The 21830-nt window shown below is 45.7% G+C and overlaps 1 protein-coding gene across 1 annotated transcript in view; it reads left to right on the top strand.

The window, feature by feature from the left end:
* Positions 1–878: 878 nt before the first annotated feature.
* Positions 879–21830, top strand: part of B3GLCT (beta 3-glucosyltransferase) — a 119114-nt gene continuing 98162 nt past the window's right edge. Inside the window, exons 1-2 of the mRNA XM_035003593.1 lie at positions 879–1190; positions 15230–15279. Coding sequence (XP_034859484.1) covers positions 1118–1190; positions 15230–15279 — 123 coding nt within the window. The 5' untranslated portion in view covers positions 879–1117. The remainder of the gene's footprint in view (positions 1191–15229; positions 15280–21830) is intronic.

Raw genomic sequence — 21830 nt, 5'->3', positions numbered from 1 at the left:
GGGAGGGAGCCCCTTGACAGTCCCATGGGGACAAGAGGGACTCTCCACCTGAGGTCACTCCACTTCTCTGTATTCCAATTTATGGTTTTTTTTAAGATTTTATTTATTTATTCATGAGAGACAGAGAGAGAGAGAGAGGCAGAGGGAGAAGCAGGCTCCCAAGGAGCAGGGAGCCCGATGTGGGACTCGATCCCAGGACCCTGGGATCATGACCTGAGCCGAAGGCAGACGCTTAACCATCTGAGCCACCCAGGCGCCCACCGATTTAATTTTTGTTAGACGTTTTGAATAAAATTACACCCTCCCTCTTCCACTATGGTGAACACTTAAAATTACATTTATACGAAATTACATTTACACAAACTTCTATTGAAAGCCAAATTCCAGGCCTAAACTATTGGCCAAATCCCATTAAAAAAAGAGGATATTAAGTAAATCAGCTGAGCTGATTAAAAACACTTTCATCAACGTAGAACACGGGTGCCAACAATATTGAGTTGAATGATTGATTTTTTTTTTTAATAGCAGATGGTACATTAGCCGAGAGGAAGAGTGACTCTGCTCCCAGTCTCCTCCCCTCCCCGCCCCGCCCCCCCCACCAGTCCCTCACTTTGGGAGTAAGAAGGAGACCTACTGATCTACTCCAGGAGATCCAGGAAAGGGAGGTGGAGTAAGGAGGAGACCTACTGATCTACTCCAGGATCCCAGGAAAGGGAGGTGGAGTAAGGTGGGAGGACAGGAAGGTAGAAGAGAGGGCCTAGGTAAGGGAGAAGGAAAAAAAGGACTGGAGACTAATGGCCTGAGGAGCACAGGCCACAGGCCTGGAAGAGGGTCGCTGTCCTAGCGGAGGTGCAGCCTCCCCTACCCTCAACGGGCGGCGGGACCCCAGGCACAGCCGCGAGCCACAGCCGCGGGCGCTCGAACCGGCACGAGGACGCTCCCGAAGTCGGCCGCCAGAGGGCGCGGCCAGAGCCGGCGCGGCGGAGCCCGACGAGGGAGGAGGGGAGCCGGCGGAGAAGGGTCAGCCGCGGCGGCAGGGGCGGCAGCGGCGCAGCTCTGCTCCCCGCGCGTCTCCCGTCCCCGCGCCCCAGTAGGGCGCGCAGCTCCCGCCGCCGGGATGCTGCCGCTCGCTCGCCGCGGCCTCCGCCTCGCGTTCCCGGCACTGCTCTCGCTCCTCACCTGCTCCCTGGGTAAGTAGCGGGCGGCCCGGGCGCGCACGGGAGAGGCGTGGGCTTCCCGGGCGCTGCCGCCCGGGTCCCACGCCCTCGCGCGTGAGGAGGTGCCGGGCGGCCCAGCCCTGCCCCGCGGGCGCCCGTGTCCCGTCGTCCCGTCGTCCCGTCCCCGCCGCGCCGGCGGCAGCGCCCTCTCGCGGCGTCCGGGTGGGGGCCCGGCTCTCCGGGACCCCGGGGCGCAGCGCGCCCGGCCCCTTTCGGCTCGTTGGGTCCCGCCGCCGCCCCGGCCCCACTCGCGTCTGCCCGCCTCCTTCCGCCGGGAGCTGGCGGCCGGCCGAGCCGGGAGGGCGAGGCGCTCACCCCCACAGGAAGCGCTGAGTGAATGTGCAACTGCAAGAAACTTTGAGAGCAGGGAAGCGGCGGCTGCGGTCCCGCCCCCCTGCCTTCCGCCCGCGTCCCGCCTGCCCCGCGCGCCCCACACGCCCCGCGCGGGCGCCACAGGCTGGAGGCGGGCGGGCCCTGCGGCCGGGGCCGCCCGCTCGCCCCGCACCTCCGCGCCGGGCAGGAGAGGGGGGCGGCTAGGGCGGGCACCGCCACTGCAGGGGTTCTCTGCGGGGTCTTCCGGCCGTGCCGGGTCTCCAGGGCTGAGCTGCCGACTTGGCACTTCTACAGATTCCTCGGCCGGGCAGGGAGGATCGGGGTGCCCGGCTGGGCCCTCAGTGTGTGCGGTGGTGGCGTGGGGGAGGCAGTGGAGACATTCCCCAATCTTGGGTCTTCATGGAGGAAAATTAGAGAACACTTCTGGGAACAATGCTTGTCGGGTCTGCTGCAGCCATAGTGCCCTATCCCCTTTTTCTTCCGTTCTCCTCAAAAGAGCATTTTCTCCCCTTTATCGTAAAATGATGTGGCAAAGTTAAAAAAAAAAAATCGTTCTAATTGACATTTATGGTGAGATTTGTTCAAATTTGAAAGCTTGGGGGAAAAAATTACTTCCTTTTCAGTGTTCTCGGGGTTATTGTCCTCTATCCTGGACTTTTGTGTTTCCAGTCTGTTAAAAGGCAGTAATTTCAGATTTTTAGAAATGGCAGAATGGTGCAATTTAGGAAGAGACGTAGCGTTATAGCACATTGCTTTTTGGAAGCCCACCGGAACCTGTACAGCTCGGTTTTATTTGGATTTAAACTCTCCGAATAAGGACGTTATTTGCATATCCCTCGCTTTTCTATAGGTGCTCAGTAAGTGTGGGAAAATCGAGTGAGATTAATTGTTAATTAATTGTTCACACGCATGATTAAGTAAGCAACAATGTAATTAAAAATGTTCGGGCACCTTAGGCACAGAAAGCTATAATTGAGGTGGGGAGCAACTGAACTTGGAGATCTACTTTAGTGGAAGAAAGAATGCATCCCTGGGAGGGGGGCAGCCCAGGGAGAAGGGGAGGTTGGAGGGGTGGGAAATTGACTAGTTGACTGTTGGCTGCATTAGTTGGCTTGCTGCCTGGAAGTTTTGCACCTAACCAAATGGGGTGGGTGGTAGCTGAAATTGGCATTCTATTTATAGCACAGAACTTTATAATGGTGTACTGGGGATATAATATTTGTACATAATATATTCAACGTATGGGCTGAAATACCCATTTGTATTGCTGTACGTATCTATTTTTTACTGCACTTAAGGGAATATCTGTACTGCCCAAACTTGATAATACATTGAAGGATAGTCAGAATGAACCAAAATGTCAACACATTTTTAGAGATGTCTATTAACATTGTGAAGTTGTCAGATAAGCACAATAAATAAGACATAAAACCTATTAAAAGGTCCCTGTGAGACATTTGGCTTTGTGAACTGGCTTTCATGGGTTGGCAGACAAGAAGCTGTATTCTTTGAGGTTTCTGAAAAAAATCCCGAGCTCAGTTTATTGAGCTCTGCTTTGGTGGTGTTGGGGGAGCACCAAGATGCAGAAAGATGTGGTACCCACTCTATAGATCTGGAAACCAAGTATCTTGGAATCTTGCTAAAACGGAGCTTATGATAGGAATTCTGAGGCATGTGAACAGTCCTGATTGCTTAAAAATACTCTAAATATTCCCTTATAAGTTTGGCCTGGGTATATATATAGTTTAGTTTTCCCACAAACTGTAGCATATTCACTTGAGTTGTTAGAGAAAAGTCAATATAGAAAATTTATTTTAAACCCATATGATTATACAGACCAAATTCACTGCAACTTCAGTTCTAAAGTCCAGTGCCAGTTCTAGAATCAGATTTATTCACACCTCTACGTCAGCCACTGTGTGGCTCCTAGTGGGTTTGAGCTCAGTTTTCTCATATAAAACAGGAGGCATAAACTAGATAAAATACCAGAACTTTGCCATTTCTTACAGTTTTAACGTACTGATTCTACTGTGGCAAAGACTGCTATCTGCCTACTCAATAACCTGTAGTTCCTTCTTTTCCTAACTAAAAAACCTATTAGATAATCAGGAATGTTGGGTGAATGTATTTGGAGATAGGACCTCCAAGGAGATGATAAAGAGTAAATGAGGTCATAAGGGTGGGACCCTAATCCAGCAGGACCATGTCCTTATCCTTCTTTGAAGAGGAAGAGACACCAGGGATGCACTCAAACAGAGAAGAGGTCATGTGAGGACACAGAAGAGTTTTCTACCTGCAAGCCAAGGAAAGAGGTCTCAGCAGAAACCAACCCTGTTGGCACCTTGATCTTGGACTTCTAGTTTCCAGAGCTGTGAGGAATAAATTTCTGTTTCCAGTCTATGGTGGTTGTTATGAGGGGAAGAATGGAGGAATGTCATGGTGGTGGTGGAGGCAGTGTGTCCAGTGAGAAAAAGTTTCTCAGTGGCCCTTGCAAGCAGGGGCAGCCACTGAGTTATCTGTAGAGATTTTTGTGTGGGTTTCTTGGTGAAGCTTGTTAAAGGTAGCTGATCTAGCTGGGATGCATGCTTTTTTGTTGTTGTTTGTTTGCTTGTCTTTGTTTCATCTTCCTTCCCATTGTGTGTAAATCTGATGGCTGGAGCCATGGTGGTCATCTTGTGACCGTGATGTCACCTTGAAGACAGAAGCCAGTAGTAAGGATGGTAGGGCAGAAAGGATAGCACCACCTGGGTGCCGGATGGATGTGGAGCACCATGCCAGCCCTGGGTCACTTATTTCCAGACTTGTATTGCAGGAGATTAAAAATAAACCTCTGTCTTGTTTAAGCCTCAATTGTTTGAGTTTTCTATTACAGGCAGTAGCCAACCTAATCCTAATTGACACATCTGTGAAGAAGCTCATTTGAACCAATGGTAAAATAATAAGATACTAACTTTTATCTTTCTTATCCCTTTTTCTACTCTGTGTCAGGATTGAATTTGTTAGCATCTGCCAAAATTAGGGTTGATTTTTCATTCTGGTCCAGTTCTCGCTCAGATTCTTTTCATTGCAGTGAGTTAGACATTTTAGGATACCAAGAGTCAGAACTGATCCCAGGTTATCTTGTGTGTGTGTGTGTGTTTAATTTTTAATTTTTAAACCCTCCTTTTATTTCTTAAGCAGATATGACTGATAGAGATTTTACCCATCTGGATGGGTTCTTGTCCAGGTAGTCTGGGGTTCCCAAGTTGGCGTGGTCCTCTTGGTTATGGACTTGACCCAAAGGAGTTTGCCTATAGCCAACAGTCAAGCTCTTTATCGGGGAGCATATTAGGAGAGGGGGGAAAAGAGCATCTGTTTCAGATGGGATGGCAGAGTGGGGTGGGGGGGTAGGGAGGAGCTATCCTGACCCTTCTGTTAACTTGTTCTGAGGCAAACATTGTGGGCCCAGTACTTGAGCAAATCCTAATAACTGACCTCATTTGGAACACTAAAGGCCAGGTTTTTGGGGTTTTTTTTTTTGCTTTTCATTAGAAACATAAATCATAAATCCCTTTGTGCTTAGAAATTATGCTAGACACAAAGGGATTATTTATGGGGGATTCACAAATGTTATTATGTTTTGCATCTTTGTAGCATTATGGGCAATCCATCTTTGGTGTTGCCAGATTCTTGCTTAAGAATAGTATATAGGAGTGTTAATTCTCTTTCCCAACACAAAGGAAAAATTCTAGTGAGTGTTGGGGGTTCATCAGATCTATTATTGATTGAGAGTCTCCCTTAATTCCATGTTTCAAAGCTCTGTTCACTAAGCCACTCCCCAGAGAAACCCAATTCAGTGTAGGCGCTGATTTGCACTCCTAGAAAATGTTAACAGTTCAAAAATAGTATTAAAAGAAAGAACTGTACTTGGAATTTTTTTCATTTATTCAGAAAGTGTTGAGTATCTACATGTGTCAGGCACTGGGGATATTGCAGGAAGAAGACAGATCGAGTCTGGCTTTCCTCTGGTGGAGCATGCAGTCTCGAGGGGAAGGTGACATTAAACACTACACAGAAACAAATCGCACCGTGCTCAATGCTGTGGGGTGCGGGGGTGGGGCAGCGCGGCGGGGGTGGGGGTGTTCTGGGCGCTGTGAGGACGCGTGGCAGGGAGATGGAGTCCAGAGTAGTGGTTCTCAACAGGGGGCGATCTTGCCCCTCAGGGAACGTTTATCAATGGCTAGAGACTTTTTGGTTGTCACAGGGATGATGTGGTGGGGAGTGCTACTGGCTTCTCGAGCCAGAGGCGCTGAGGAACATCCTACCATGTACAGGACAACCTCCCCCTCCAAAGAATCCAGGATCTGGTCTAGTGTTGATGGTGCTGGGTGCCGGGTTGAGAAACCTTGGAATAGGGGCTTATGGAAGGCTTCTTGGAGGAGGAGACATCGGCACTCAGACCTGAAGGGGAAGCAGAGATCAGTTAAGTGGAGGGAGGGGACACACCCAGCAAGGGAAAGAGCTTGGTGCTGGAGGAACGCAATGCAGAAAGGACAGGACTGGAGAGATTCAGAGAGGAGCTGGGAAGTTCAGTAGGGGTTGGACAATGCAGGATCTGGCAGAGGAGGGTAAGGATTTTGGACTTTGTCCTTAGAGCAGCAGGAAGTGGCTGAGGGGTTGCAATAGGAGAGTGACATAATTTAACTTACCGTTCTAAGAAACTTGCCCTGGTTGTCCTGTAGAGCAGGGATTAGAGGTGGCCAGTGAGGACGTGTGGGACCAGTAATGAGGCTGCCAGAATCAACTACGTGAGAGATGATGAAGAATCTCTGAGACACGGCAGTTGATGGGAACAGTGGGCTGAGAGGAAGGAGAGGGTCAAGGATGAATCAGGTTTCTGTCATGAGCTGTGGGTGGGTACCGGGTCTATTTACTGATACAGGCGCTAATGGAGAAGGACCAGATTTAAACATTTTTTTAATTGTAGTTAAATATAAAATTTCTTTTGACCATTTCTGTGACATTAAGTACCCGGACATTTTTCTAAGATTTACTTTTAATTTTAGAGGGAGGTGAGGATGAGGAGTTCAATTTGGACAAATTGAGTTTGGGGGGATGTGAGATGTTCAGGTGCGTGTCAGGTGGGCAGTTAGATTTGGGTCTGGAGCTCAGAGGAGAGATTGGCTGCAGAGAGATTTGGGGGCAATTTGAGTAGCTTTTTTTTAATTACTTTTTTTTTTTAAAGATTTTATTCATTTATTTGACAGAGAGAGACACAGCGAGAAAGGGAACATAAGCAGGAGGAGTGGGAGAGGGAGAAGCAGGCTTCCCGGTGAGCAGGGAGCCCGATGACCTGAGCCAAAGGCAGACACTTACCGACTGAGCCACCCAGGTGCCCCTAGATTTTTTTTTTTTTTTAAGAGGAGAGAGTCTTAATTGGCAAAATAAATCCAGTAAATCCAATTCAAAATGTACGGGTACCCAAGATTTGGTAGAAGCTGGGACAGAAAATAATCTTTGTATGATGTAAAGCTGTAGGTTTATACCAAAAAATGAGTAAAGGTATCATCAAATAAGATTTGAATGTATCTCAATTATAGCAATGCCATTTTCTTCTAGGGATATGACTTATTTTCACTCCTAAAAGAATATTTTATGGTCTGAAAAGGTGATTTATTTTAGTTTACATCATTGCTTGCCGTAAGAAGCTCAAGGCTCTTTACACATCACACTGAATTTATCTTCTCCAGATCCTTGAGGGTGGATATACTGGAGTTTGTTCTTCGTTTACGAGGTGAACAAAGTAAAAGAAGGTAAATGGCCAAGGCCTGTTGGAAAAATAGTCCCATTCCGTTCCCTTGAGAGTCTATTTAGCTATGTATCCCGATGTGTCAGACTTCAGCACACAGGAGAATCACCTCAGTGTCAGTTCCCTTTGTTATGAGCCCCTTTGTTAAGAGGCAGCTTATGGGGCCCCAGCTTCAGATTTTTCTGACTCAAAAGATCTGAGATGAGGCCTATGGATTTGCATTTTTAGAAGGCCCCAGGTGGGTTGTATGTGCTGGCAGGTGCAGGAACCCTGCCTAGGCCGAGGTAGAAACTGGGACTCTTGCCAGCTGATTTTCTTTCGTATCTGTAGAATGTAAAGATGATTGCTGGTTGCTTTGTCTTTAAAATGAAATAAGGAGCTGTTTCAGAGACAGCAAAGTATGGACTTGAGGCCTGATGCGTCCTGCTCAGATATTTCATCTCCTTGGGAAAGGAACCAGAAACCCCAGAATTCAAACGAAGCAGTCTTTGGTTCCAGCATCCTTTGGAAACAGGCAGGTTTTCAAATGCTACTGGAGGGGCTGGAGGAGAGCGTGAGCCTCAGAAACTAGAGAGTGGGTTGTTAGAGCAAAGGTGTTTGGACAGTTGACAAGTTCCTAATGGCATTAGAACATCTCAGCCTGTGGCTACCGTGGATTTGGTTTGCTGACGGGGGGCGGGGGGGCTTCTAAAACCACTTTTTGTATTGCAGAAGTAAGATACCCCCAATTTAAGCAGAGATTGTGTAGGTCAGCTTGACAGTGAACTGTTCAGTACTACTCTTGCCACATGAAGGGGTTATACGAAGGGCTGATTGTTTTGTGGTTGAGTTTGTTCTGGAGTGGGTTGTGTGACCAGGGTTTCTTCTGCCCCTTTCCCATGACTCAGCCTATGAAACATGCTCATGAGGGTGGTGTTTTGAATCTCTCCCCTGAAACTCTGTTCCAGTTGGCATATGGGCTTTCCTATTACTTGTTTAAATGAGATAGGAATCAAAAAAGCAAATGATCTTTTTATTTCTAAAATACACAGTTAATTCCTATTTCTTTCTATTTACTGTCCTTTCTATAAGTGAGTTCACCCTCTGGCACAGAGACTGTGTTGGTCCTGGCCAACTTTGTTGTCAAGGGAAGAAAAATTCGTATTCCAAACTCCATTTTCCCATTGACTTCTTTGATAAAACAGAAGAGGTGTTTCAGATGGAGTAGGATCAAATGGGTAGGTAGTGAGTGGCTCAAAAGAGGACTATTGTGTCGGTGTGCTCATTGCCACACTTGAGGGGAGGCCAGCCCCCCTGCCCCCGCAACCTCCATGCCTTCTCTCAACCGGCTGATCACCTTGTAAGTGGTGCAGAACCCACAGAATGGGGCACAGCAGTTCCCTGACCGTAAATGTTGTCCAGCTGTCTACTTGCGGAATTGTGCCGTCTTCCTCCCCAGTGCAGCATCTCTCTTCCTGAGTTTGCTCTTTGGCATCTGAGCAAAAGGCTCCATAGCTCTTCCCATAGGCCAGGTACTATCCTAATCCTGTACATGCACCAACTTAGCTCATTCGTGTTTAGTTTCCCTCCTTTTACAGGGATGGAGGCAGAGGCTCTGAGAGCCCAAGTCACTGGCCCAGTGTTGCTTAGCTACTAAGTGGCAGATATGTGATGCCACGAGGCGGGAGTCTAGATTCTGTGCATCCGACCAGCATGCTGTGCTAGTCCACCTAGTGGAGCAGGGCCTGGAGGCCAGGTCTCCTGTGCTGCAGCCTCTTTCCATTGCCCTTTGAAGCTTTAAGGAGAGAATGCTTTAAAAGAACACTTTATAAACTCCTTATACTACTGCCTTCTCTCTAGCTTCTCCTCTCTGCCTGGCCATTCCTTTCTGTCATCTTTACAGTTTTGTCCCTGAAATGTGGGAGCTTCCTCGCTCCTGTCTTCCCATCCAGTCTTGTGGCTTTGGTTCCATTGGACTGTGGGGCCACTGTTGGTGCCTCTCCTCTTGACCCCTGCGCCCAGCTCCACCCCTGGGTACACGCTGCTGCTGGATGTATCCCCTTGAATAGCCTCAGCACCTAAGGATGTTGGGGACCAGACTGAGTTTTTCCACGCATCTGCTCCCCCCGGCTTTAGTCTCTGGCTTGTGAAGGGCACCGCAGTGTGCCCAGCCACTCCCTCTGAAACCCAGACTCACCTACACTCCTTTCTCACTCACCAACCCCTCTGGACTCTCCCTTCCCTGCCCCATCTCCTGGTAGCATCTGACTCCTAGCCTGTAGATTCTGCTGCTTTAATATCCCCAACACCTGTTTTGCTCACTACCCACTGCCCAGGCACTGCATCATCTGAATTCTGTCCCTTCTTTCATTACCTGGCTCCATTAGCTTCCTAGCTGGCCTGTTTGTGTCTTTTTTTTTTTTTTTTTTTTTGTCCTCCCACAGTCCCACCCAACACTACTCTAGAAACCTGTCTAAGGCATACATTTAAACATGGCGCTTGCTTTCATAGAAGCTTTTCATGGCCCTTACAATAAAAGCAGACTCCCTAACACTGACCCATTTTATGACATGGCCCCTGCTGTCTCCAGTTCCATCTCTAGCCTCAGTCTCTCCCCTCCCCAGGTGTGCATGCCCCAGTCTCCCCCTCCCCACAGGTGTGCATGCCCAGTCTCCCCCTCCCCCAGGTGTGCATACTCCAGTCTCTCCCCTCCCCCAGATGTGCCTGCCTAGTCTTTCCCCTCCCCCAGGTGTGCATGCCTCAGTCTCTCCCCTCCCCGAGGTGTGCATGCTCCAGTCTCCCCCCTCCCCCAGGTGTGCATGCCCAGTCTCCCCCTCCCCCAGGTGTGCTACCCCAGTATCCCCCTCCCCCCCAGGTGTGCATGCCCTAGTCCCTCCCCTCAAGTGTCTGTGCTCTGGGTACACTGGACTATTCACCAAACTTTGATGCAGAAGCCTGTTTCCGGTCCTCCTTGCTCTTGTAACTTGAAGTCTCTGCTGCCTGGAATTTACTTGCTCAAGCACTGTGTTGAGCTTGGTCCAAGCAGTGCTCTCCGGAAGCCTCCCCTTCCCTCTGCTGCCCTGCCTTGGGTGAGATGGCCCCTGTCTCTACCCCAGGTGCTCCTTTAGGGACTCCCATTAGAAGGACAGCCAGTAGAGTGGGCACTTGTGCCCTTGGTTGTTGACTGAAGGACTTGTGTCTCATGTCAGCGCCTTGGGTAGCTGCTTGCTCATCTTCCCCAGCCCCTAGCAGGACGGGTGGTACTGGTGCACACAGCCCCTCTCTGATTTTCTGTTGCACAAATGAAAATATAAACTAATAATAACGACAGTAACTGCTAAGGCCCAAAGCACTTAGCATGTGCCAGGCCCTATTCTAGAAACATAACACGTGTGAAACCAGTTGATCTTTGGCCACATGCCTGGGCTGGTTCTGTCCTTGGCCCTTGTGGAGTGCCTGGGGCCCTCCATCCTCAGGTTGTGGGGGGCGGGGGGTGGCTCAAGGTGGATGGAGCTGCTACCCAGTTTGTGCACAGCCCCAGGGAACAGTAGATTGTCTGAAAAGGAGGAAGGAAAGGCAGGCTCTGCCCCCTGCTGCTGGGTGGGGGTGCATTGGTTTCTAGTTGCTCTGCGGGCACGGATTATCTTCAAAGCAGGTAATTGGAACTAAGTAAATCAGCTGTGGGCTGCATATCCTGGAGCTTAAGGCCTCCAGGACTTTGATTTCAACCTGGAAAACTCCAGGGAGCTGGAGCCACGCGGGGGGGAGCTGTGCTGGGTGAAACGTTTTGTAAGTAGGTCACAGGAAAGAAAGTGAGGGCCCACAGGCTCCCTCCCACAGCGTGTCAAAAGAGAAAGTGGGGCAGAGCCCGTGTGAGACCCTGAGCCGCGCAGGGGCCCCAGCTGCAAGCTTTGTCCTGGATGGCAGAGCCAGGGACATGCAGTTCCGGGGTAGGGCCCACGACCAGCTAGACATTGCCCAGTCTGACCGCGATCATTGCCTCACCAGCGGCATTATGGAGACACTCTTGAGCCTTGACTATGCCAAGCCCCACGCTAAACACTGTGTACCTTATCTCAGTTAATCCCGGCAGCGCCCCTCTGAGTGGGGTTATTTAGTGTCTCAGTGGTTTTGTTTTTTTGTGTTTAATCTGGTTTCTATGATCGGTGTTCCTGGGAGAGTCTGGGAGGACAAACCAGGGAAGAGGAACAGAACGGCGCGAGGAGCTAGGAGGGGCAGTCATTCTTCCTGCGTGGGCCCGTGGTCCCTTGCTCCCTCCCAGGAACAAGAAACGATAGGCTAGGATAATCAACGATAGTTGATTAGTGTTGCTTAAATGTGTTGCAATTAATTCCTCTCCAGTTTTCTGGCACTCTAGGGCTTAGGCTAGCCTATAAATCTTCGTCCCAGGTTAGTTGTAAAATCTTGATTTATCTCTTAGAATAGGTGTGCTAACACATTAGTTGGCTTGAAATATTTAGTTATCTCAGAAAGGTCTTATTTCTATTGCCCATCCTGATTTGCACTTTAAATATAGTTCCCTGTAGCAATTCACAGGAATTTATGTTGAAAATAGAAAAGGGAAAATTACTTTTAAACAGCAGTTTGGCATATAAGAGCATGATTTACCTTGGAATAGTTCTCCAACTGCACATTAAGGCCAAGCTTTCAAGAATATTTTTCCCCCACTGAATCTGGAAATTAGTATGAAGCCAAACAGCAAACATCCAGCCCCAGGTGGCCCCTCCCTTTGGCAGAGTTGGGGGATTCCTTTCCTCCCTCCTCCTTCCCCCCACCCCTTGGCACGCAGTGTTAAAGTCCCACCATGTGACAGGTAATTTCTTACCTCACTTGCTAATTTTTATCACTTTCTCCTCTAATTTTACCATTTCTCCTTCATTTGTACCAACTGTGAAAGCCTGGATTTTGTGAGTAAGAATTTTGTAAAGGATTCATTATTTTAAGATTGGATTTATTATTGGTATAGCATATTCTGTGCCTTCAAAATGCATTTGGTTCCTTGGTGATTTGTTTTATTTTGATTATGGAAACATAAATACAAAACCAACTAGTATTTTTTTATATTCATTTAATGAGGATTATCTTGCCATGTGATTTGCTCTGATACCTGAAAGTAACGGGTGCATTTTTTACCTTAGTGCTTTATTTATTTTTTTTAAAGTAAGCTTTATGCCCAAAGTGAGACTTGAATTCATGACCCCAAGATCAAGAGTCACATGCTGTACTGGCTGAGCCGGCCAGGAGCCTCTTTGTTTCTGCTTTAAACATTGTATACTTCATTTCTATGATGGGGAAAAAGGAGTTCTTAATTTCACAGCAGAGTGTGAAGGAGACAAATGGCAGTTTTGTATGTTTTTTTTTTTTCTTTTTTCTTTTTAAAGGATATTTTAAATCTAGGCCTTTGTGGTTTTGGAGGGAACTAAAATCTAGTTTACTCTCACTTCAATTAAGTGTTGCCTGAATAGAGGTATGCTGGCTTGATTATGACAAGGAGGATTTGTGGAATTCCCTTGATTTATTGGGAATGTCATCCCTCCCTGTGATTCCTATGTGAAACATTATCAAATGACATTAGTTGCTTACTTATGAAAGGTGATGTGTTAGTAACTTGCAGAACTGATAACCAAATAAAGACATGTTTTCTTCAGTATAGAGTTTGCATTCTAAAGGGCTTTCATGTTGACATACTCTTCCTTTTACATAGCCATCTGGCCTGCAAAAAAGGTGAGGAAAGACTAAATCCTGGTTATTAGATGATGAGTCACTGAACGTGTTAAACTGAGAAGGGTTTTTTTTGTTTGTTTGTTTGTTTGTTTTTTTGACAAAAGAGGGAATTCTAGCCCAGAGAGCTTTAACTGTCTGTGTTTGGAATTAAGAATTGATGGAAGTCGGCAGAGACGGATTTTGGACTCAGAGTTGTGTCTTAGATTGACCATGGTTGTTATATCCTGCAAGTTGTTGGAATGTTCTGTTTCTTGGAATTCTGTGGTGCTGAGTGATATTAACATGTTGTGACTTCCCTACATGATATTCATTAATAATTCTATTTTTGATATCTTCTTGAGGGTTTTAAGTGTGCATGCTAGTTTGGAGGTAAATCAAATATGACAAAGCCAAGGAATTAAATACCCAGAAGCAGAATTTAAAATGGTGTTTGGGGTTAAATCTCTCCTTTCTTCTTAGAATTTAATGAATGATTTGGGCTTCATGGTTGCCATCTTTTGTGTGTGTGTGTGTGTGTGTGTGTGTGTAAAATGAGAAAGTAGATTAGGTCCTACTGAGAATAAATTGGTGTTGGGAGGACACACTAAATTCCTTCAATTTGCTTGGTGGATGCTACCTAGTGTAAGGAGTAGACAGTCCGTGAATGATGGGATCCTAGTGCCATTGTAAAGACTCGTATTGATTGATTGATTCATTTGATAAATATTTATTGACCCTTCCTCTGTGTGCTGGCTGTGTTCTAGGTATGGGGCAGGCAGTTAATAAAACCACATTCCTGCCTTCATGGAGCTTACAATAAACTAATATGTAAGACAAGCAATAAACAAATATAAGTATGTATTATGGTAGTAAGTGCTCTGGAGAAAAAGAAAGAGTGAGGAAGGTAAGGAGGGGTTGAGTTGGGGATTATTATTTATAGGAGGTGGTCTCAGGGAGGCCTCCCATAACATCTGCTGTTATCCAAATTCCACACATAGAGGTTCATTTGGCTTACGTTTCAATTCCCCCCTGCCTTTTGAAATGTCATCCTGGAAATGGAAATGATTAAACGATGTCAGTCATTTGCATCTTCATGTGAATGCTTTCCGATTATTTCCTTTGAGCACATGTTAATGGAGAGAGAATTTGAGGCAGCGATGTCTGGGGGTGGGGGTGGGGTTGGAGGGGTCCGAGTGCAGGAGGTTGTCTGCTGCTTCTCAGGAGGGTCTCCTCTGTTAGCCTGGGAGACCTACCGCTGAAACCCCTTGTGCTACCTTACTGCTCCGTGGAATTGGTTGTCCAACACTTTTCGTACATTACTGCTCTATGCCATTGCCCATTTTCTCCTGGGGATGCTAACTGGAGAAAGCAAACTCTATGAGGTGCTTTCCTCTTAGCTCCTCAGGAGAAATGCACTATCAAAGTATATTATTTTTTTGTCTGGTTAACCTTCCTGACTGTTGGGTTTATTATTTTGCTTTGTATTTTCAAAGTGTTAACTGGCATGTGATGATGATGATGATGACGATTTTGAATGTAGAGCCTAGGTGTGTCTGTAGGGATATCCTCATCTGTTTATGGGCTCCAACTCAAAACATGCAGTCCTTCTAAATAGGGAGTGATTTTAATTCCCCTCACTCTCCTGGCCCTGTTGCGTTAGTGGGCTCTGTTAAGTCTCCCCTGCGTGTGGCAGCATTGTCTGCACCACACTTCTAACCTGGCAGCCCCTGAGACTGAAAGCTTGCCCCAGATTATCTCTGTTGCCTGCTGGGCTCTGGAAGTGATTGTGTGAGTAGGAATTTATACTGCTTCCCTCTAGATTCTCAGGAATTCCCCTTTGCTTTAGAAGGCACCAGGATCGAGGTTGCTAAGAGGTGTATTTTGCACGCATCTATTTTGTAGTTTCTATCCATAGACACAAATGGTATACAGCTTCTAATTTCTTTGGTGTAGTATTTCTTTCGCTTGGTAGCCTAAGCACGTTGGCTTCCCAGCGGTGAATAATTTCAGGTCCTGAGATGAAGGTGGCCCACCGTGCTGGTTTGTAGCAATGCAGCTGCTTTTAAAAATGAGCAAAGTATGTCTTATTAAAGTACCCCCTTTTTTTTCTCATTTTAAGCATAACTGTTGAATGTGAGAATAAATCTTAATTGATAATTTTAATGGAAAAATGTTTTCTTTTTTCTAGCTTTTGCTTTGGTTTCTGAGGACACAGAGAAAGAGGTCAAGCAATTTAAGGTACTATTCTCATGATCAAATCTATTCTTCCTGTCTGAGATTCATTTGTATTTTCTTTAATGGGAGCTGTAATGATTTCATCTTTCAACAGTTACCAGTTTTTATTATCAATTAATGAAATGTTGGTCAACCATAGATTTTTTTTTTAAGATTTTATTTATTTGACACAGAGAGAGAAAGCACAAGTAGGCAGAGAGGCAGGCAGAGAGAGAGGGAGAAGCAGGCTCTCCACTGAGCAGGGAGCCGGACGTGGGTCTCGATCCCAGGACCCAGGGATCATGACCCGAGCCGAAGGCAGCCGCCTAACCGACTGAGCCACCCAGGGGCCCCTCAACCATAAATTTTTAATCCCTAGTGGAACCTACAGATAAGCTTGCTTTAAAGAAAGTCCTTTAATAGTTAAAACAGACCAAATAGGTTTCAAATTTCATTTTAAGAAAAAGTATTTTGAAACGGAGTTAGACATTTTAGAAGTCTTGCTTGGATACCGTAGTTTTCTGTAGTCTGACCACATCTAAACTTGGGCTTCATTTTTCCAGTCTGAGAAAGGAGTCTTATGCTATGTCCCTGGGGTCACAAGAGACTGAGTATCCCTCTCCCTGAAGGTGGCAGTGTGTGAGAGTCCCCAAAGGTGACTGCCAGGCTTCTTGTATAGTCAGACCCAGGAACTGAGACCTGGGGAACTGATGGAGACAGGACAACACTTATCCAAATCTCAGAGCTGCTGCTTTTTTCATCATCGATTTCATTCAAGAACTTTGCCTCATGTTTACCATTTAGGCTTTGCACTAGATGAATTTAGCAGATGACAAAGAGAAACAGGATTTTTTTTTTAAAGAGAAACTATTTTAAGAATATGAATTGTCTTTATCATATTAGTTAAGGCTCAGTTGGCTTTTTTATCCCACAATTAGCATAAAAGCATTTTTTAAAAGGATGTTTCTTTTGTCACCAGAGTATTATCTGTTCTAACTGTACTGTGGGTTTCCTATGCAGGAACAATAATAATGATTTCCTTTGGTTTTAAGATACTTTATGGTTAATAAAACATTTTCAGACATTTCATTAACTTGATCTTCTCAATGATCCTGTTATTGCTAAGCAAAACAGATATTCCCATGTATTGGCATACCTTGGGGATAGTGTGGGTTTGGTTCCAGACCACTGCAATAAAGCGAATACCACAAGAAAGCGAATACTGCAATAAAGCAAGTCAAATGAATTGTTTTTGGTTTTTAGTGCATAATAAAAGTTGTGTTTACACTGGACTGTAGTCTGTTAAGTGTATAATAGCATTATGTTTAAAACATACCTGAATTAAAAAGTACTTTATTGCTAAAAAAAATTATGCTAAATCACCTGTGCTTTCAGCGAGTCCTAATCTTTCTGCCGGTGGAGGATCTTGCCTCATTGTCGATGGCTGCTGACTGATCAGGGTGGTGGCTGCTGAACGCTGGGGTGGCTGTGGCAGTTTCTTAAAATAAGACAACAATGAAGTTTGCCCCATCGATTGACTCTTCCTTTCACGAATGATTTCTCTGTAGTGGGTGATGCTGTTTGATAGCATTTCATCCACAGTCGAACTTCTTCCAAAACTGGAGTCAGTCCTCTCAAACCCTGCTGCTGCTTTGTCAGCTAAGTTGGTGTCATATTCCAGATCCTTTGTGGTCATTTCAACAGTCTTCACGGTGTCTTCACCGGCAGATTCCATCTCACGAAACCACTTTCTTGGCTCATCCATGAGAAGGAACTCCTTATCCATTCAAGTTTGATCATGAGATGGATCCATCTTCAGGCTCCAGTTATTTATTTATTTTTTAATTGAAGTAGAGTTTACGCACAATGTTACATTAGTTTCAAGTGTACAACATTGTAAGTAGACAAGTTTGTACATTCTGCTGTGCTCCCCACAAATGGAGCTCCCATCTGTCCTCATACAGCACTATTACAACACCATTGACTATACTCCATGTGCTGTGCCTTTCATCCGCATGACTTACTCATTCCACAGCTGGAAGCCTGTACCTCTCTCTCCCCTTCATCTGTTTTGCCCATACCACCGCCCCCCACCCCCAGTTCCATTTCTAATTCTAGTCCTCTTGCTATTTCCACCACAAATGCAGTTAGTCACTGCCTCTGCTGAAGTCTTGAATCCCTCAGAGTCATCCACGTGGGTTGGAATCAACTTCTTTCAAACTCCTGTTAACGTTCATATTTTGACCTCTTCCCATGAATCATGAATGTTCTTAATGGCATGTAGAATGGTGAAACCTTTCCAGAAGGTTTTCAATTTTCTTTGCCTGGATCCATCAGAGAATCACCATGAGATCATTAGCCTCATGAAATGTGTTTCTTTTTCTTTATTTATCTTTTATTTTAAAGAATTTAATTCCAGTATAGTTAATATAGAGTGTTACATTGTTTCAGGTGTACAATGTAGCAATTCAACAATTCCATATATTACTCAGTGCTCAGTGTACTTTTTTTTTTTTAAGATTTTATTTGAGAGAGAGAGAGAGAGCATGAGTGAGGGGGGAGGGGCAGAGGGAGAAGCAGGCTCCCTGCTGAGCAGGGAGCCTGATGCAAGACTTGATCCCAGGACCCTGGGATCATGACCTGAGCTGAAGGCAGACACTTAACCGACTGAGCCACCCAGGCACTCAGTTTAGCTTAATTCTTAAGAGCCCTAGGATTTTTGGAATGGTCAGTGAGCATTGTTATCAGCTTCAAGTCACCAGCTGCATTAGTCTCTAACAAGAGAGTCAGCCTGGCCTTTGAAGCTCTGAAGCCGGGTCCTGACTTCTCCTCTGGAGCTGTGAAAGTCCTCGATGGCATCTTCTTCCAGTAGAAGGCTGTCTTGTCTACACTGAAAACCTGCTGTCGAGTGTAGTCACCTTCATTGCTATCGTAGCTGGACCTTCTGGAGAACTTGCTGCCGCTTCTCCACCAGCCCTCGCGGCTTCACCTTGCGCTTTCTGTTGTGGAGCTGGCTTCTTTCCCTCGACCTCGTGAACCAACCTCTGCCGCTTCAGACTTTCCTTCTGCAGCCTCCTCACCTCTCTCAGCCCTCAGAATTACAGAGAGCTAGCTAGGGCCCTGCTCTGGATTAGGCTTCGGCTTAAGGGAATGCTGGGGCTGGTTTGCTCTTCTCTCCAGACCACTCGAACTTTCTCCACCTCAGCAGTAAGGCTGTTTGACTTTCTTATCATTCATGTGTTCACTGGAGCGGCACTTTTTATGTCCTCCAAGAACTTTTCCTTCACATTCCCAGCTTGGCTGATATTTGGTGCAAGAGGCCTAGCTTTGGGCCTATCTCGGCTTTCAACATGCCTTCCTCACTAAGCTTAACCATTTTTAGTTTTTGATTTAAAGTGAGAGACACGTGACCTTTCCTTTCATTTGAGCACTTAGAGGCCACTGTAGGGTTACTAACTGGCCTAATTTCAGTATTGTTGTGTCTTGGAATAGGGAGCCCAGAAAAGAGGGAGAGAGAAGGGAGAGTAGCCAGTTAGTGGATCAGTCAGAACACACACACCATTTGTCAATGAAGTTTATCCTCTTTTATGGGTGCAGCTCAGGGCACCCCAGAACAATTACAATAGTGCTATCAAAGATATCTGCATAACAAATGTAATTATAATGAAAAAATTTAAAATATTGTGAGGATCACCAAAATGGGACACAGAGACACAAAGCGAGCAAATGCTGTTGGAAAAAAAGGCACCGATAGACTTGCTGGACGCAGGGTTGTCCCAGACCTTTGGTTTGTAAAAAACACAGTATCTGCAAAACATGATAAAGCGAAGCACAATAAAAGGAGGCATGCCTGCATAGCAGAGAAAACTTAGCCTCAAAGAAGTTATGTGATTTGACTGAGGTCACATGGCAATTAAAAGGCGTTTGGGTGGCTCAGTTGGTTAAGCGTCTGCCTTGGGTTCAGGTCATGATCCCAGGGTCCTGGGATGGAGCCTGGTATCTGGAGCTCCCTGCTAGGCTTGGAATCTGCTTCTCCCTCTCCCTCTGCCCCTCCTCCCTGCTCCTGTGCTTTCTCCCATTCTGCTCTCTCTCTCTCAAATAAAATCTTTTTAAAAAAAAATAAAAGGTGAAGTCAGAGTCTTAATTTCCTGAATCCTTGAATTTTTCATACCATAATTTTATATTATATAGCTGTGTGCATTATAATGTGTATGTGCGTTTGGCAATAATAAAACTCATTTGAAATGAATTTAAAGTGCTACCTAAGGGATATTAATAGGGAATTAAAATTTTGTGTAATGAATTGAGAATTATAACCTATACTTTCAACCCACCTTTTCAAATGGGGAAATATATATGTATATGTCTTCTTAAATATATATGTATATATAAATATAAATATAGATAGAAATAAGGTGAGTCTTATATCTTCATGTCACTTTTCATGCAAAGGTATTAAAGTCCTTGAAAAATGTCATTAACCCCATCTGTGCTTAGGCCACGGAGCCAAAAAAACCATTAATCCCCTGAGGAGAGGCAGTGATAAAATGTCTAGACCATACCCGAGACTGGGATCTGGGGAAGAATTCATTTGTCCAAGCTCGCCCAAAGTCTGTAGATGAACCTGGAGATAGGAGGTAAGGCTCTTACCAACAACCACGTTAATTTGGGATTATCATTAGTTGATCACCCTCGACAGAACTGATCAGGACCTGCCGGGCCGTGCTGTTCAGAAGCACACACCTTCCCTGCCCCTCACCTCACTGCTTGCTTTAGTGTGGGGCCCTAGGCAGCGCTCTGTCCAAATGCCAGCATCCCTGCTCAGGGTTGGGGGCCCGCCCCACACATCAGGACATCTGGTGGCTTCACATCCGAATTCTGGGTGCTGCCCCTGTCGTACCTCCTGGGGCCTGACCTCTGGGCCTAGGCACCTCTTCTGGGTTCCTGGTCCCTGGCACTGACTCGGATTCTGACCTAGCTCAGCTTTCAGGGGAGCCTGCCCAGCCAGGCTCGAACTCCAGGCTGCGGCACCCCCTCAGCCACGGCGCCCACTGCTTCAACCTGTAGTCTTTCTTGCCCAGACTTACACCCTGTGGTGGCTTATGATACTGTATCTTGTGTCATGTAGGGGTAGAGTTGGACACTGTGGTTCACGTCCCTCCTCCAGCACTTATATGCTGTGGGACTTACTGACCCTCTTGGCCTCAGCGTCCTCATCTAGGAGATGCGGTAATAGGACCTATATCAAAAAGCTGTCTTGAAGATTGTGTGTGTGTGTCTACCACTTGAAACAGTGCCAGACCCTATTTAAATGTGTACCTGTTAGGACAGCAAGAAAGACCTACACAGTCTTGCGAGAGGAGTCAAGCAAATCCAAGTATAAAAGAGGAGCTATAGACCTTACTGCTTTTATCAGTTAAATTTCTTTTATGGTGTTAGTTGACTTCATATGAAGTAGATGATGTTCATGATTAAAAAAGACTAGTAGTTAACAACTATTGAGCATTTTCTTTGGGCAGATGCTCCGCTCAGCATTACATTACCTAATGAAATTCCCACAACGACCCTGTGATATAATTATTCTTCCTGTTTACAGATGAGAAACTGAGGCCTGAGCTACTAAATGGTGGGGGCAGAATTAAAAACCAGGACCAGCTTTTAGACGAGCCCACTGATGAACACATCCTGACCAATTCATTTTATTCAACGTCTAGAGGGGTGGTGGTTGTTTGTGACTGGGTACAAGATGCCATTTTACTTCTCTTCTTAAAAGATTTCCTGTCAAATTCTTGGGAGGATGTTTTATCTTCTTTTCACGAAGGCTTTGTAAACAAGGCCGTACATATGTGGACTACAGGTGTTCAAATCTATCGTGCCTTCACCAATAAAACCTGTACCAGAGGGTGACTTGGATTTGTCTTTTCCCAGCTAGGGTAGGAGCTGCCTGTGGGGTAGATACATTAGTAAGAAATCTCTTTCCTATCTGAATAGCAGTTCAGTTGACTTACAAAACTGACAGCACATTTTGACTGATATTGATAGTGTAAGAAACATGGCAGCAGAGATAATGAAACAAACCACGTGTTTCTTCTTAGGAAGAGCTAAGCCTTTTCATGAGGAAAGCTGGAGACAGAATTTTAAATGTCCTGTCAATTCGTTCATTTAGTCTAATTTTCTTTCTCAAAGGGGAAATTGCTCAAGACCATTTTGGTTCCATTCAGTTCACTTAATGCAACCGTTCTTGGATGTTTTATTTTTACAGTTTACAAATCGAGCCATTCGAAATGGTTAATCATTTCCGAGCTCTTGTTTTCAGCCAGTTCGAGCAGCAGGGCTTAATAACAAATGGAAAGATATGTAATTTTGGTTGATTTTCTTTGGTTTCACAAAGAGATGTGGTAGGAAGTCCAGTTGGTTTCCAGCTTAAGTTAGTCAGGAAACACTGAGTTCAGGGTTTTTTTTTTTTTTTTTTTTTAATCTTTCAGCTTATTGCTAAAGGTGACTTTTGTTGTGGGTATCACTTGGAGCTCAGTCTCAAGTGTGCTTTCTTCTGGTGCACGTTTTCTGAAGAATAC

Source organism: Mirounga leonina, unplaced genomic scaffold (assembly GCF_011800145.1).
Source record: "Mirounga leonina isolate KUSES-001 unplaced genomic scaffold, KU_Mleo_1.0 Mir_127, whole genome shotgun sequence".
In the NCBI taxonomy this organism is placed as follows: Eukaryota; Metazoa; Chordata; class Mammalia; order Carnivora; family Phocidae; genus Mirounga; species Mirounga leonina.
This window is presented reverse-complemented; position numbering and strand designations above follow the sequence as displayed.